The sequence below is a fragment of the Mastigoproctus giganteus genome, chromosome 1 (assembly GCF_048544385.1).
Source record: "Mastigoproctus giganteus isolate SK-2022 chromosome 1, ASM4854438v1, whole genome shotgun sequence".
Lineage (NCBI taxonomy): Eukaryota > Metazoa > Arthropoda > Arachnida > Uropygi > Thelyphonidae > Mastigoproctus > Mastigoproctus giganteus.
The window spans coordinates 126361547-126377890 of NC_143575.1; the positions used below are offsets into that span (position 1 = coordinate 126361547).

Sequence of the window (16344 nt, forward strand, 5' to 3'; positions counted from 1 at the left end):
AATTACCGATTCATCCAAAAACCTGGTGGAGTGATGAATGCCTTGTGCCTAAAAAAGAGCAAAGCAAAGCTTGGAATTATTTTCACAGGAGTCCAACTACAACCAATCTCATTCAATATAAGCGTGCTAGAGCAAGAGCGAGATATGTTAGACGCAATAAAAAGGCTGCTTGGATCCGCTTCACTTCGACTAAGCAACGCCTACACATAAAATTTGGAAAGCAATCAGAAAAATGAGTGGCAAATATAAAACGATACCTCTACCCATCATGGAATGGAGAGGGCAGAATGTAAATAATCCTGCTGGAATTGCCAATATACTAGGTGAAACCTTTGCAAAAACATCAGCAATAGAAAGTTATACACTGACCTTCAGAAGAGATTAAAAACAAGTTTAGAAAAACAAAAGCTAAACTTCTCTTCAAAAGGAAATGAAGAGCAATACAACTTACCTTTTCGCATTCACGAATTACATGGAGCTTTGTCAACATCTAGACGCAGTGCTGTAGGACCAGATAATATTCACTATTCCATGATACAGAAACTAAGTACCGAATCATTACAGTTACTTCTTCATCTATTCAATAGACTCTTCCTGGAAGATAAATTCCCTAATCAATGGCATCATGCTACGGTTCTTGCCTTCCCTAAACCAGGTAAAGATCCTACAAATCCCACTCGTTATAGACCAATCGCCTTGACCCGTTGCATTTGCAAAATTCTCGAAAAGATGGTGAACCGCCGACTGATCTGGTACTTTGAAAATCTCAATCTGCTACATTCTGCACAATACGGTGTCCGACAAAACAGATCTACATCAGATATACTGGTCAGACTAGAGAATTCCATTCGGAATGCATTCCTCAGATCGGAACACCATGTGTTAGTCTGCTTTGATATCAGTAAGGCCTATGATTCCACGTGGAAGTATGGAATACTCCGTGAATTACATCGCCATGGACATCGGGGTCACCTCCCAATTTTCATACAGAATTTCCTATGCAAGCGTACATTCCAGGTTCAATTCAAAACCTCACTGTCCCAAGTATTTTCACAAGAAGAAGGAGTTCCTCAAGGCTCTGTACTCAGTGCTTCACTTTTTATAATTGCAATAAACACCATTGCCGGACAAATTCCAACAACACTATTGATAAAGCACTGTTTGTAGACGATCTTAGTATTTGGTGTCATGCTAAAAATATGAATACTATTGAGAGACAGTTGCAAGTGGCAATAAATAAGATCTGTTCATGGGCTCAGACTAATGGATTTCAACTTTGTCCGGAAAAAACATTTTGCATCCATTTTTGCTGCAACGCAAACTCCATCCTAATCCGGAGCTACAACTGAATCACCAACAAATAACAGCTCATCCCAGCATACGGTTCTTAGGAATCACTTTAGACCATAAACTCACTTTCATTGAGCATATCAAAAGACTAAGAACATCATGTCAACAAAAACTAAATATCATCCGGGTTCTCTCTGCCACCAATTGGGGAGCTGATCGCCTTACTTTATTACGGTTATATAGAGCATTAATAAGATCGAAACTTGACTACGGAGCACCAGTCTATAGTTCAGCAAGACCTAGTGCCCTTCGCTGGCTTGACCCTATCCATCATAGTGGAATACGCGTTGCTTTAGGGGCATATCGCACGTCTCCAACACATAGCTTATATGCTGAAGCACACGAACCCCCTCTCTCAATCAGGCCACAACAACTGATACTACGTTATGCCTATAAAATTAGATCTATGCCAGAACACCCGAACTGGCCCATACTTTTCACATCACAGCACAGTAGGTTATACCAAAACCGCCCTAATGCTAATCATCCTTTGGGTATGAGAATAAAACACCTCTTAGAAGAACTAAATTTAACATTAGACAATGTGGCACATAGCCTCCCATCCTCTCTTGCTCCTTGGAATATCATTCCACCCTCATGTGACTTACATCTGCATGAATGGAATAAATCTACATTGCATAGAGAAAACTTCTCGGAACTATACCATGCAGTAGTGGACCAGTTTCCCAGCTTTTCCATAGTACATACTGATGGATCAAAGAATGATGTCCACGTTGGAATCGCCGCAGTTTTTCCAAACATCACATTAGCTTATCAGTTATCACCTGAGTTCGGCATATTTTCCGCCGAACTAATAGCAATTCAGGTTGCACTGAATCATATTGAGTCCTCTGATATTAACAACAGTATGATTTTCACAGATTCTTTAAGTGCATTTCAAACACTAAAAAACACCGTGAACATCACCCACCCAGTCATGAAAAGAATAGTCAGCTCTTTACATAGCTGATCAGAACTTGGAAAAAACATACATTTCTGCTGGGTCCCAGGACATATGGTAATTCCTGGAAATGAACTAGCGGACAATGCTGCCAAATCAGCTCACCTACCACCCGAGAAAAAGTGGAAAGTGCCTCATCAAGACTATAGACCAATAATCCAGGAAAAATGCATGTGCCAATGGCAGTTATCATGGGAAAATCAACCTAATAATAAACTTCGAAGTATCAAGCCAAACCTTGAGCGATGGCCTTCCAGCTTTAGTTCAATCCGACATCAAGAGGTAATATTGGCTCGTCTGCGAATAGGTCACACAAATATCACTCATGGTTATCTTTTAAGAGGAGAAATACCCCCTCAATGTCATTACTGTAATACAATGCTCTCAGTGAAATACATTCTGGTTGAATGCACAAAATATACAAGAGAACGCCAGATTCTTTGCACTTCAGCCACAACAAAAGATCCTACACTTACCTCACTTTTAAACAATGAAACAAATGTCTCAAGCATATATAACTTTCTCAAGATGATTAAAGTATATCACCTCCTTTAGGTAGTTAAAAAAAAAAAAAATTATTTTCTGGTTTCTTTTTTCCATTTTCTGTAATTGAGAAGAAATGGCATGCATAATTATCATATGTATGGCGCACTATGGTCATAGTTGCCGATGCGCCCAATAAATCCCGAAACAAACAAACAATCAGATCTGATTCAGCGAGCTGTGCCCACCAGTTTAAAACAGTTGTATCTCCCTATCCATTGAGAAATGAACATTTATATGAACTTTTTTACCTAGAATAATCTATACTATAACCTCTCAATGTATTTACTATTCCTCCTGAATCACCCTGTGTATTTAAATAGGAACTACAAATGAATTTTGATGCACAAAATATATAACATGCAGGCAATCGTAAACTGAAATAACACTAGTGATTTCAGTTTATTGTCCTTGAGGGCAATTTATTGAGGACACAAGAAATAGGAATAAGTTTAACATGGTAGCTTGTGGATTCTATGCATATAATGGTGGATAAGGTGTAACTTGAGGCTTTGGCCCTAAACTATTCTGTAATCTAAATTACTCCACACCATCCATTGTCATCTCTCATATTGTGGAGTTATACTTAGCAACTGGGTTGTCATAAATAAATAAATAAACTTGTAACAGAATAGTTTAGGGCTAAAGCCTTAGGTTACGTAGGGAGTTAACTAGCGTACAAGTTAGTGCGATTGTATCATTTCTGTACATGGCCAACTACTTAAGTAGTTACACATTGGCATCATTAAGTATATCTCATATTGTGAATACCTTCACAATGAGTTGCCATGATATTGCACTATCTCGAATAAGTAATGCTTCACCACAGGAGAAGACTATTGTTAGTTATTCTCAGTAGATAAGGCGTCTCCGTAGTCAGGTGGGAAGGAGCAGCAGTGCGTAGCACATGCTTCTTGATTAGACCGGGGTTCGAGTCCGTCACCACCAAATACGGAGAATGCGGAAAGGTCAGGGAATGACCATCGCATATCCCGGAGCAATATGGCCTTAGTTGCTAATGCTCCTAAAAACCAAATAACAACAACTCAGTAGATACAATCACTCATGCGGCACCGTTTTGGAGCTTATTTGTTCCTCATCGGTGGGTGGGCAGGTATCCTGGTGTTGCCACGATAACAACCCAGTTGCGAAGTATAACTTCACAATGTGAGATATATTTAATGATGCCAATTTATACAACTGCTTAAGTAGTTGGCTACATTCAGAAATGATGCAATTGCACTAACTTGTACACTAGTTAACTCCCTATGTAACCTGAGGCTTTAGCCCTAAACTATTCTGTAATCTAAATTACTCCACACCATCCGTTGTCATCTCTCATATTGTGGAGTTATACTTCGCAACTGGGTTGTCATCATTGCAACACCAGGATACCTGCCCATCCACTGATGAGGAGCTAATAAGCTCCGAAACAGTGGATGGGCAGGTATCCTAGTGCTGTATGGGTGATGGTATACGCTGAGAATAAGTAACGATAGTCTTCTCCTGTGGTGAAGCGTTACTTATTCGAGATTGTGCAATATCGTGGCAACTCGTGAAGGTATTCACAATATGAGATTCACTTAATGATGCCAATTTATAACTACTAAGTAGTTGGCTACGCACAGAAATGATCTATTTGCACTAAACTTGTACGCTAATAAACATGTAACTTAACAGGATGGGGTGTGTGTGGCTGGCATTTTTTCATTTTATTTTTCCTGTTTATTTTATATGTGATGTTTTGCAGTTTATATCTCATCTTACACAGATAGTACTGGCAGTTCCGACATCATTGTAGCTGGCAAGATTTGAAATTTAGTTTAATGTTGGCCATGTTCGGCGCTACTGTTATTTTTCTTTCACATTGTTAATCAGTTAAATTTTGATCCATGCCATTTCTGTTTTACTTTTTTGGATGATTCTGATAGCAGTTGGCATATAGTTCTCCATTGAAATTATTCACACTATAATCGTTATTATTCCCACTGTAATGTATTTTAAGCTTGTAGCTTCAGTAGCTGTATTCTTTATCATTTGATTTTAAATTGTTCTCAGTTTTGCTTATTTTTTGGTTTACTTTTTTATTTTTTTTTATTTCCACTCTCACTACACTTCTATCCTCTTGCAGTTTTATTTCTTGGGAACTACTGTTTAAATACCCACACACAAAATATGGATCAGAAAGTTCAGAGATTGAACTGATATTTGGGAAATGAAGTTTATCGACTATTCAAATGGTCTCTTTCAAAGTACTGCCTTTGATGTGTGATACACCAATTCCACTGCTTCACATTCATGGAGCATTTCTGATAGCTTATTTTGGAATTGTTAATAGTTTCTGTATTATATTCCGAATAATTTCCTCATTTATTGCAAATATGTGACCTTTCAAGAGGATGTTACGCTAAGGAAACAAAAAATACGTACAGTAAGCATCGGTTATGGTGATCACTGGTTATTAGAATCAGTCACTTTAGAGAATCAAATTTCAAAGAACCGATTCAAATCACTAAAATGCTCTATACTTCATTGTTTATTAGAATCACATCTTCAGTTATAAGAATAGATTTTGAATGCCTCTGTGATATTTTTCTAAAGCACATTTCTAGAGGTCACAACCATAAAACAAAAACAATTTACAGTTTTTTGGTTTATTGGGCAATTTTGTTTGTACAATCTGTTATAAATGAGTAGTTACTACAGCTTTAACAGAAAAAAAAAAAATTGCCCTGTCTGTTACTGATAATTTCGTCGAGGAGGAAGATGAACTCAAACCAATTTCCATTTACGAAATGGCAAACTCGTGAAGGTATAGCCTTCCTGAAGAGAGCATTAGAAGAAACTTGCGCAAGTAGTCGTGAATATAGACTGTTATACAATACAGCCACTCCCCGACTTACATAAGGGTTGCGTTCCGCAAAACTCTGCATAGGTCGAATTTTATGTAAGTCGGAATTTCCCTAAATGCTTAATCAGAACTTGCAGCTATGCATTCGGAATTTGATTGAAGCAAAAAAGAAATGTTCAATGAACATGTAAGTAGAATTATTTATTCAGTTTTTTTTTTTTTATCTCAAGTGCAGGAAAACTTACAAAAGTGTAACAAATTACAAAAATTTCAAAATTATAAAATTACAAATAGAGAGAGGAGACAGGTGTAATATCAGCAAATTTTACCTTTCAAGCATCATTGCCAAAATTAACTCTCCAGCTGATAAGTATGCTGCTGCGGAAGGGGGCTGTGGAGATTTAGAAGGTTTTTTCCCCAACACACCACAAAATTTCACTGTGGCTGTAGAATTGGCACTGGCGACTTCACCGGTACTTTAATGCAGCGGTTCTCAACCAGGAGGGAAATTTTGGGTGGGGGGGGATTGGGACGGCATATTGACAGATTCAAACCATTGGAACATTGGTCTTTCTGCAAACTACAAATCTACAGATTGTACATAATCTACAGGACATCACACTTTATTGGATGTCACATAGTAAATTAAAAACAAAGATAAATATTTCACTTTTTTATCTGTGGAAATATTCCATTTATAGTTATATTTGACTTTTTCTTGTATTTTATGCATAGATTTTTGAGCCTTTTGAGTTAGATGATCTTGCAAAGGGGGGATGACATTCTCTCAAATGGTGAAAAGGGTGCATGGGACAAAAATGGTTGAGAACCATTGCTTTAATGTTTTGGAAACCAGCGCGATGCTTGAACCAATTAAACCGCCCGTTGCTTGCCAAGAACTTGGCTTGGGGTTTGCCGTACTTATCCTTAACGTCTTCATAAATACTTCTTGCTTTTGCTTTAAATGAGCATTGGACTCTGGGGCACTTGCTTCTGAATCTGGTTTTTCATCCATATTATTAATAGCTTTTCCATCTTCGATATAGCACCTGAACACTGTTTTGTGATCACTGTTGATCTTAAATACATTGATCCTTTAATGTGTTCTTTTATACTCGCACTGTCCTTTAAAACAGTATTCTCTGTTGAAGCAGCGAAACCTAATTCCGTGATGACAAACTTTGTCCTGCTTCGTACTTCTTAATTAATCATCATCATTTCTAAATTAATTTTGTTTCGTTTTTTAGCACTTCCACTTTCCGTTGTTCCCTTTCCCTTCACCATTGTAATAAGTAAATAGGAATGAAGAGAAGATTCTGAAAATTTATTTATGTTTTTTATACGACTGAAGATTTCAGTGAAGGGGAATTCATTTCACCATAATACCTTAACATAAAAACCCACAGAATTACAGTTATCAGTATTATCGCAAATGGAATAAGATCGAGTTTTCTTTTTCTTCTTCTTCTTGGTTCTTAGCTGGCAGCTGGGGGAGGCGGTTGGCCACGCAACCAGTATGCTGCTGTAGGTGCCGCAGGGTTTCAGACTTGCTCTGTGATGTTCTTCCATACTTTACGATCCATGGCGTCAGTCCTGGCCTGGTTAAGGTCGAGACGTTGGCTCTTCAAGTCATTTTCCACTTGCTTGGCCCACGTTTTCCTAGGCACGGTCCGTTGGATGCTCCATTGGGTCGTTGTCTCCAAAGGAGTGTGGATGGTATTCTGTTCGTGCCCATTCTACATATGTGGCCAAACCATCTAAGCCTTCGCTTCTGGATTTGGTCAGTAACCGTTGGTTGCTGTTGGCATCTGGTGCAGATGGTATCATTAGTGATGCGGTCACGAAGTGAGATGCCCAAAATCTGCCGCAGGCATCGCATTTGGAATACCTCAAGTTTGTTTAAATCTAGCTTGAGACAAATCCATGTTTCTGATCCGTAAAGGAGAATGGGCAGGATCAAAGTCCGGAAGAGTCGGATTTTAGTCTTTGAGAAAATGTTGGTCCTCTTCCACAGACACCATTTGAGCGAGGCGAACGCAGTGGCCGCCTGTCCAATTCTGCTGTGGATTTCCATGGTGGATGCAACTTTCTTCTCCTGGACCAGCGACCCAAGGTATTTAAAGTCTTGCACTTGCTCGATCTGGACGCCTTCGAGATAGATGGTGGCTTGTGACCCATCTGTTGTCAGGGCCTTTGCCTTATCAGCATTGATCTTCAAACCGTGTGGCCGGGCAATGCGGGCAATGTCGTAGAGGATGTCCGTGGCTTTAGAGTCGTTACCAGCAAAGATAGCACTATCATCGGCAAACATCAGGTCAGTCACATAGTGATCCTTGTCATATTGTATGCCCCGTCTGTTTCTGAATGCTTGCCTCATAATAGCGTCAACCACGATGTTGAAAAGCAACGGGGAGGCTACATCCCCTTGGCGGACTCCAGTTTGTATGGTAAATTCCTCAGATAAATCGTTCTGGATGCGCACCTGGCTGGTTAAATCGTTGTATGCAGTTTGGAGGAGTGTGATGACTTTTCGAGGTACATGTTCGACCTCTAGTAGTTTCCATAATGCAGGCCGATGGACACAGTCGAAAGCAGACTTAAAGTCAATGAAAACAATGACGGTTCGCCGTCCACACTGGATCCCCTCCTCCATCAGCTGACGGATGGCAAAGATTTGATCACAGCATCCCGCCCGGGTCTAAATCCCGCCTGTTCTTCTCGACTGGTTTGCTCGCGATGGTTTTGCAGCCTTGACTGGATGATCTTCATAAAGACCTTTCCGATGATGGAAAGGAGGCTGATGTGGTAGTTCTTGCAATCCCGGTTATCACCTTTCTTGTGGATCGGTACGATAATGGCTTTCCTCCATGTTAGCGGAATTTGTTCAGTGCACCAGATGGTTTTGAGGAGTGAGTGTAGTCGGCGAAGCAGTACATCTCCCCCGGCTTTGATCGCTTCTGTGGTGACTTGGTCCACTCCTGGTGCCCTGCCATTCTTTAGGGGTTGTATGGCTGCTTTCACTTCTACTGTAGGCTCAACATCGACCATGGAGACTTCAGGGGGATTGATCGATAGTGCGGCTTCTGGCGGTCCCTGAGGTGGGTCGTGATTATACAATGCTTTGAAGAATTCACTCCACCGTTGCAGACGTTCGGACAGTGATCACACAAAGGTCCCATCAGCATTCTTGATGTTTTCACTAGTCAATTTGGTCTTTCCACTCAGACATCTGAGGGTGCGGTACTCGTTCTTGGATGCCGCCACTTCAAGATCGTCTGCCACTTGGTTCCAGTATGGTTTTCTTTCCACTGTCATCCTCTGTCGGATTTCTCGGTTTAGCTGCCGGTACCGTTCAAAGTCGACCAACTTTGCCTGTTTCCGTTTGTCCACGAGGTCGAGCAGGTGGACATAGGGGCTTGGCACATTCCAGGATGGCATCAGAAGTCTGCTTTTCTTCTTCATTTATATCCTCCGGCACGGCTAGCGTCTCGAAGCGGTTGGATAGGGCGATCTAATATGCCCCTTTGTTGGCAGCATTCATTAGCTGCCTCCAGTCCAGCTTGACTGACCGAGATGACCTTTTTGCATGCCATAATTTGAGCTGCACCTTAGCCCGGATGAGGTAGTGATCAGATCCGCAATCAGGTCCCCTCATGACACGAATGTCCATGAGTGATGAGCGAAATCGGGCGTTGATCAGAATGTAGTCCAGGATTGCTGAGTCCTTGCTAGATGGATTTCGCCATGTAAGTTGATGTTTTTGAGGGTGCTGGAAATGGCTGTTTCCGATGATCAGGTTGTTAGATGTGGCAAAGGACAACGAACGTAGTCCGTTGTCATTGATCTTTCCATGGCCAAACGAGTTTACTATCTGTTTATAATAGATTGTGCTAACAGAAAAGCCCAGTAAACCGAAAAGTGCAAATTGTTTTTATTGTTTTATGGTAGTGACCTCCAGAAATGCGTTTTAGAAAAATATCACAAAGGTATTCAAAATTGATTCTTATAATAGAACATATGATAACGATGAAAGTGTACTGCAATTTCCATCAGAAAAATATTACCTTTTAGAGAAATAAATAGCCTAGTTATATAGCGAAAATTTCAACTTCCGAAGTCTTGGAATGAATTACCAAAAAAAAAAAACCTGTGTTATTGGGTTCACATCACGATATTTTCACGATACCTCCATTTATTTGTATGGGATGCAAAAATATGTTTCCACGATTTTTTTAAGTTTGCACCGGCCGGCAAAAACTTGCGTAAAGTTGAGTATTACGTAAGCCGAGGAGTGACTGTATTGAAAAATCTATAAATAGACTTTGTATGATGATTTAAAGCAATCTAAAATATTGATTAAGATAGTATGCCAGTATAAATTTATTTTTATTTTGCTAGCCTGTGGATCATGCATCATTTAATTGGTAATAAAGTTCAAATTTGTGCTTTATATCTTTATTTTTATAGCCTGTGGATAATATTCATCAATTTTTCTTATTAGAATCGCGTTGATTAGAATCAAAATTGAATTTGCAAACATGATCACTATAACCGGCGCTTACTGCATGCGTGTGTGTGTACAGGAATACCTCACATAGCATGGTTTCGAACAGCACGGTTTACAAATTGAAAAGAAATTAACTGTGTTACTCACCAATACATTTGATATGTATGTATGTATTATGGCCAATGCTTTATGGATTCAAGGCCATTCTGACTGTTGTCGAAACTCCCATTATATACGGACTCTGCCAGCATTCATACATTAGTAAACACTCTAGATTCCGAGCAGTTGAGGTCGTTGATTGTGCATAAGCTATACAAATATTTTTTGCTGTGTATTTTTATTAAAGATTATTTTTTAAAAACGTTACACCTTTATATGCAAATATGAGTGGAAAGAAGAAATGTAATGCCGCTGAGTGTTCTTCTAGATCCAAACATCGAACTTCACTTATATTCTTTTGGTATGTACATACTGCAATAAAAATCATTTCTACTGTACTTACAAGTATTTTTCATTTTTATCATTTTAGGTTTTTTTTTTTTTTTTTTTTGCAAGAACTTCATGTGCATCAATTTATAGAAAACAAACACCTATATATTTTTGCAACTCGATCCATATAATCAAATTGTCGTTACATTAAAATACATACTAATAATACCTCAATCAGCGCGGTTTTGCATAGTGTGGTATTTTTTTGGCACAAATTAACCGTGCTATGCGAGGTATTCCTGTATATATATATATGTTGTAATGATATTAATTTAATTAAGTATGCATAAATTGATGTGAAAGTTACACAGGGTGCCAGTAACTATAAAGGTGAGGAAAGTAGAAAAGGAAGAGTAGTAGATTACTGTAAGGTGAAAGAATGTTAATATCCTAGAGGTTATGATGAATTAAGTAAACTATGGGCTGAATTTCCAAATCAGTATAAAGTAGGGGAACTGTAAAGTAAAATTAGTATAACAAAATACTAATAAAATGCAAATAAAATAAAAATAAAATGAAGATGGTATAGCTGTCATCAGGTATGAGGGGAACATATTTAGTAAATGGTCTAATATAGGTAATGCAAAAAATGCTTGATCTGATGTCAGCTGAAATAAATATTGATACATGATCAGGTATTTCATCAGGGGACTACACCTGACCATGTATCAGGAACTGATACAACTGATACGTTAAAAAAAACTCATTTATATATATATATAGAATCAAATTACTAAAGCGTGGAACAGTGATGTTATATTTACTAATGCTATAATTACTAAAGCATTGAACAGGGATATTATATGATAATATTAACCAATCGGATTAATGCCATCTGTGATAGAACATTACATCCGTTGTTATGTAGTAATGAAATAATGTTAAAATGTACAGTCCATCCTGTGTTTAAAAACTGAAGCAATCCATGAACTAACCGGACCCTAGGCAACAATGGTTAAACATAAATATTAAACTCAATAAAAATTATATATAAATAGCCATTCATGGGAAAGATACTATCTGTCAGTTTCTGTTGTCATCTGCCTGTATAACTAGGACCTAAAGAGTCCACAAGTACTCGAAAGATGGGTATAATATAATAAGATAGAAATTATAATAATATTAATAATATTATTTTAATTTTTCAAAAAATTATAATATTATTAATCAATTAAAAATAATATTGTTTTAATTTTATTATTTTTTATTAATATTATTATAATTTCTATCTTATTATATTATACCCATCTTTCGAGTACTTATGGACTCTTTAGGTCCTAGTTATACAGGCAGATGACAACAGAAACTGATAGCTCAGCCAGCCATGGGTCTGGTATTTTGTAGGGGTTTAGCCCTCGACAAAGTCCCTTGCAAAGTATCTTTCCCGTGGACGGCTATTTATATATAATTTTTATTATTGAGTTTAATATTTATGTTTAACCATTGTTGCCTAGGGTCCGGTTAGTTCATGGATTGCTTCGGTTTTTAAACACAGAATGGACTCTACATTTTAACATTATTTCATTACTATATATATATATATATATATACACACACACACATATATATATATACACAAGGTTATTCACTACCAGTGCGACAAACTTGCAGGAGGTGTAGGGGACATAAAGACAAATCGGAATCACATAGCGTTGCAGGGTCCGAAATGCCTTCATCATGCGGTAGAGGACGTTGAACCGGAGGTTGCGTTAACAGCGATCCCGCTGGAAGTCAGCATTTGCGAACCTGTTCCCGAGGCAGTAGGATGGATGAGTATTCAAACATTGAACTGGCCGACATGCACCTCGCATATGGAGCTGCGGACTGTAACGGACACGCCGCTCTGTGCTTGTACCAGGAACGTTTCCCGCACAAGTGTGCTCCTCATCATACGATTTTCGCACATGTGCACAGAAGGTTACGTGAGACTGGTTGTTTCACGAGAGGTACCATGAATCGAGAGCGAATGACGAGGACACCAGACAATGAGAAGAATGCCCTACGTCTTGCAGAAGGCAATCCGAGTACAAGTACTCGAGCGATAGGCCAACGATTGGGTATTTCCCAATCCACTGTATGGAGGATACTGTCAACAAACCAAATGAGTTCATACCATCTGCAACGCGTCCAATCATTGGAGCCTGCAGATTATCCACTCCGGAGGACTTTTGCTGCTTGGTTTCTTCAACAGAAACGGTTTGCAAATGCTGACTTCCAATGGGATCGCTGTTCACGCAACCTCCCGTTCAACATCCTCTACCGCATGATGAAGGCATTTCAGACCCTGCAATGCTATGTGATTCCGATTCATCTTTGTGCCCCCTACACCTCCTGCAAGTTTGTCGTACTGGTAGTGAATCACTCTATATATATATATATATATATATATATATACACACACACAGTAGAGCATCAGTTATCCAGAATAATTGATGTCAGACCTCTTCTGGATAGTCAAATTTTCTGGAAACGAACCAGAAAATTTAGTAAGATTAAATAAATTTAATCTTACCTGACGATTAAATTAAATAAGATTAATTTTAAAAAAAAAATTTAAACCAATCTCGGAAAACAGAAACATCCATACAGACATTTTTATGATTTTTAAACAAAACAGGAAAATTAGAAAGATTTTTTTAAATATTTAAAAGGAAGATCTTTTAAAATCAAAACAGCAAAATTAGAAAGATTTCGGTTTTTTCGACTTGCCCATAATGTGCATAGACAATCTGTGCATTCCAGCAGCATTTGCACACACACAACAATTGTAACTCACTCTTTTCTCATATTAATACCCTTTTCTCATATTAAAAGAGAAATGCAGGCATTTCTCTTTTAGTGGCTAGGGATTTTCTGGGTAATGCTTTCCATAATAAGCCCATCTCATCAACATTATAAACAATTCTTTCTCTTAATTTGCTATAACTGAAGCAAACTTACTTTTCAAAGGAAACTGCTGCCGATTTGTGTGCAGGAAGTTTCTCACCTTGAATATCTAATTCGCATATACTGTGTCTCTGTTTAAAGTTTTTCAGCCAACCTGTGCTTGCCGTAAAATCTTCATAACCTATTAATATTCGATTAAAATCCAATGCTTTTTCACACAACATTGGGCCAGACCTAAACTTCGCTCTGAAGAAAACAAAAAAAAAAAAAAATTAAGTGAGTGCACTCTCTAAAGCAGCATTTTCAGGTTTCGACATAATCTTTTTCTTGCTAGATCCTCCTTCGCTATCCATAATCGGCACAAATTCTGTTATAGCATTGGAAATCTTCTCGTAAATTGTTGAAGTCCACATTAAACTCTTTGGAGAGATTTTCTAAATTTTCGCTGTTTCTAATTCTATTAATAATTTCTGTTATTTGTTGCAGTGTTAAAACTGTGTTTTTTTTTTTTTTTTTTTTTTCATTCACATTTTACCATAAAAAAATTGAGAAAACTAATAAATTGCACAGTTTATTATTCTTACCGAATCTGGAGCTAAACTACTCCGAAATTCACTCAAGATTTCCGGGAAAACCCAGTAGTCTCTGTGATATTTTTCTAAAGCACATTTCTGAAAGTCACAACCAAAAAACAAACAAAAAAAAAAAAATTGCAGTTTTTGGATTATTGGGCTTTTTGTTTGTAATATCTGTTATAAACAGGTAGTAAACTCTATCTTTTGCTTATTATAATCAAAATTCAATTCGCAAACATGATCACTATAACCGGAGCTTACTGTACTACCGTTAATAAAAAAAAATGAAGAAAGATCACCCTTTCAAATTATTCCGGATAACTGATGTTCTAATGTATCACAGTGAGCTGAATTATTATTATTAGCAGCCATATGGTGCAATGAAGCCTGAGGCTTATGCTGCACCAGCCAAAAAAAAAAAATTCCCTAATAATCCTGAGAGAGAGAGAGAGAGAGAGAGAGAGAGAGAGAGAGAGAGAGAGAGAGAGAGAGAGAGAGAGAGAGAGAGAAGAAGAAGAAGAAGAAGAAGAAAGGAATCACCAAACAAGAGAATAATGATGATATCCAGCTCAGGACCCTGGGTGTGCCAAGCCCATACTCACCAGATGTGAGCCCCTGGAGGTAAATTTGGTACTATTGTGGAGAACCACAGTAATGGAGTGCTTTGCAAGAAATTTTTGAATGGAAAGCATTGGGTGTGCAGATATTCTGTGATTTTATAAAGTGATTAGTCACATTTGTTGTAGCTTTGTATATTGTCATTAGTTTAGATTTAACAAATTAAATAAATTTATATTTTTAACTGCTAAGCACCCTTTTAGTCATTATTAATGTTTACATATGTAAATAAAAAAGTTCAACTCTGTGTGATATTCAATGAAATATGCATCTTCAAAACATTTGGAGGCACTTTGAGGTCTTCCTGAAATCCAGAAAAATTTAATCAGGCTGCCCACTGTCAGAGGGTAGCCTGATTGGTGCCTTCTGAACAGTAGGAAAATGACAGTGACCTCTTTCTCAAACTGTCATCATTACTTTCACTGTCATTATTATTCATTTTCAAACAGATCTCAATGAATACATAATGTTTTCGATTAGCATCAGCAACCTGGGGGATCTAAGAAGTCCAGGTATGAATCATTTTTAGGTAGTTGGTATACTATGATATGAATATTACCAGAGATATACTCAATATATTAGTAAGACTCAACAAATACCAACAATCTTTATGCACTTAGAAGCAAGTCTATTAATATTTTGTTCATTGACTGCAGACCATTAGCCTTTTTTATAGATTACAGATATACAAAATTTATAGATAGATTGAACATCTATAAATTGTTAAGAGAAAATTATCGTGATTTTGAGCTACTGCCATATGCAGTCACAGTAAACTGCTATGTTATTTAAAGAATATTTTATGTGCCAGTAAATTAGAAATATTTGATAAATTTTATTGTTTTAAATTTATAAACATCCTTTCTTTGAGCAGCCCTTATTAAATTGTCTTCTGTTTGAGGTTATATTTTTTATTTACATTTTTTTACTATTAATTTCTTTTAGTCATGAAGGAACTGATTCGCCACCTGGTTCTTTAGAAGTTGTTGTAATTATAAGTAGCTTTAGGAGCCATATTTTAAAGATCCGAGTAAGTGATGTACATGTAATTAGGTTTTTTTCACATATCGCTGCTATTGTTATTTTCATGTTTTTCTTTGATTTCAATGTGAGGATATGAGACAAAAAAAAGATGATGCTTTTAAAACAGAGTATTAACCATTAAGTCGAGTCACCTCTAATTGTCACACACATTGGCCCTTTTCTGAAAAGACTTTTTTGGTTTCTAAAATTCTGTTTGCAAAATACCAGTGCTTGAGCTTTCCTAATGAATTTATATGCTTCTTTAGCCATTTTGAGATACATTCAATAGAGCACACCAACATGCAATTTCTGGGAGTATTTAAATTGATCCATGGTTTGAAGGTCACTTCAAAAAGTGTGTCCGTTAATGTATGAAATGTTGTTTAAATTTTTCTACTAGGTTCTACAGTCTCTTTTTTTATGCTTAGTCAGAAATACTGTAGAACTACAGTTCTACAGTATTTCTGACTAAGTGTAATCACAATTTCTAATAGTAATATATTGGGAGAAAGACGGAAGAATTACTAACTCTAATGCAAAA

The 16344-nt window shown here is 37.4% G+C and overlaps 1 protein-coding gene across 1 annotated transcript in view; it reads left to right on the top strand.

Annotated features, from left to right (window-relative positions):
- The window catches only part of Uggt (UDP-glucose-glycoprotein glucosyltransferase), an 820111-nt gene that overhangs the window by 479137 nt on the left and 324630 nt on the right, over positions 1-16344 (top strand). Inside the window, exon 31 of the mRNA XM_090386735.1 lies at positions 15726-15810. Coding sequence (XP_090242861.1) covers positions 15726-15810 — 85 coding nt within the window. The remainder of the gene's footprint in view (positions 1-15725; positions 15811-16344) is intronic.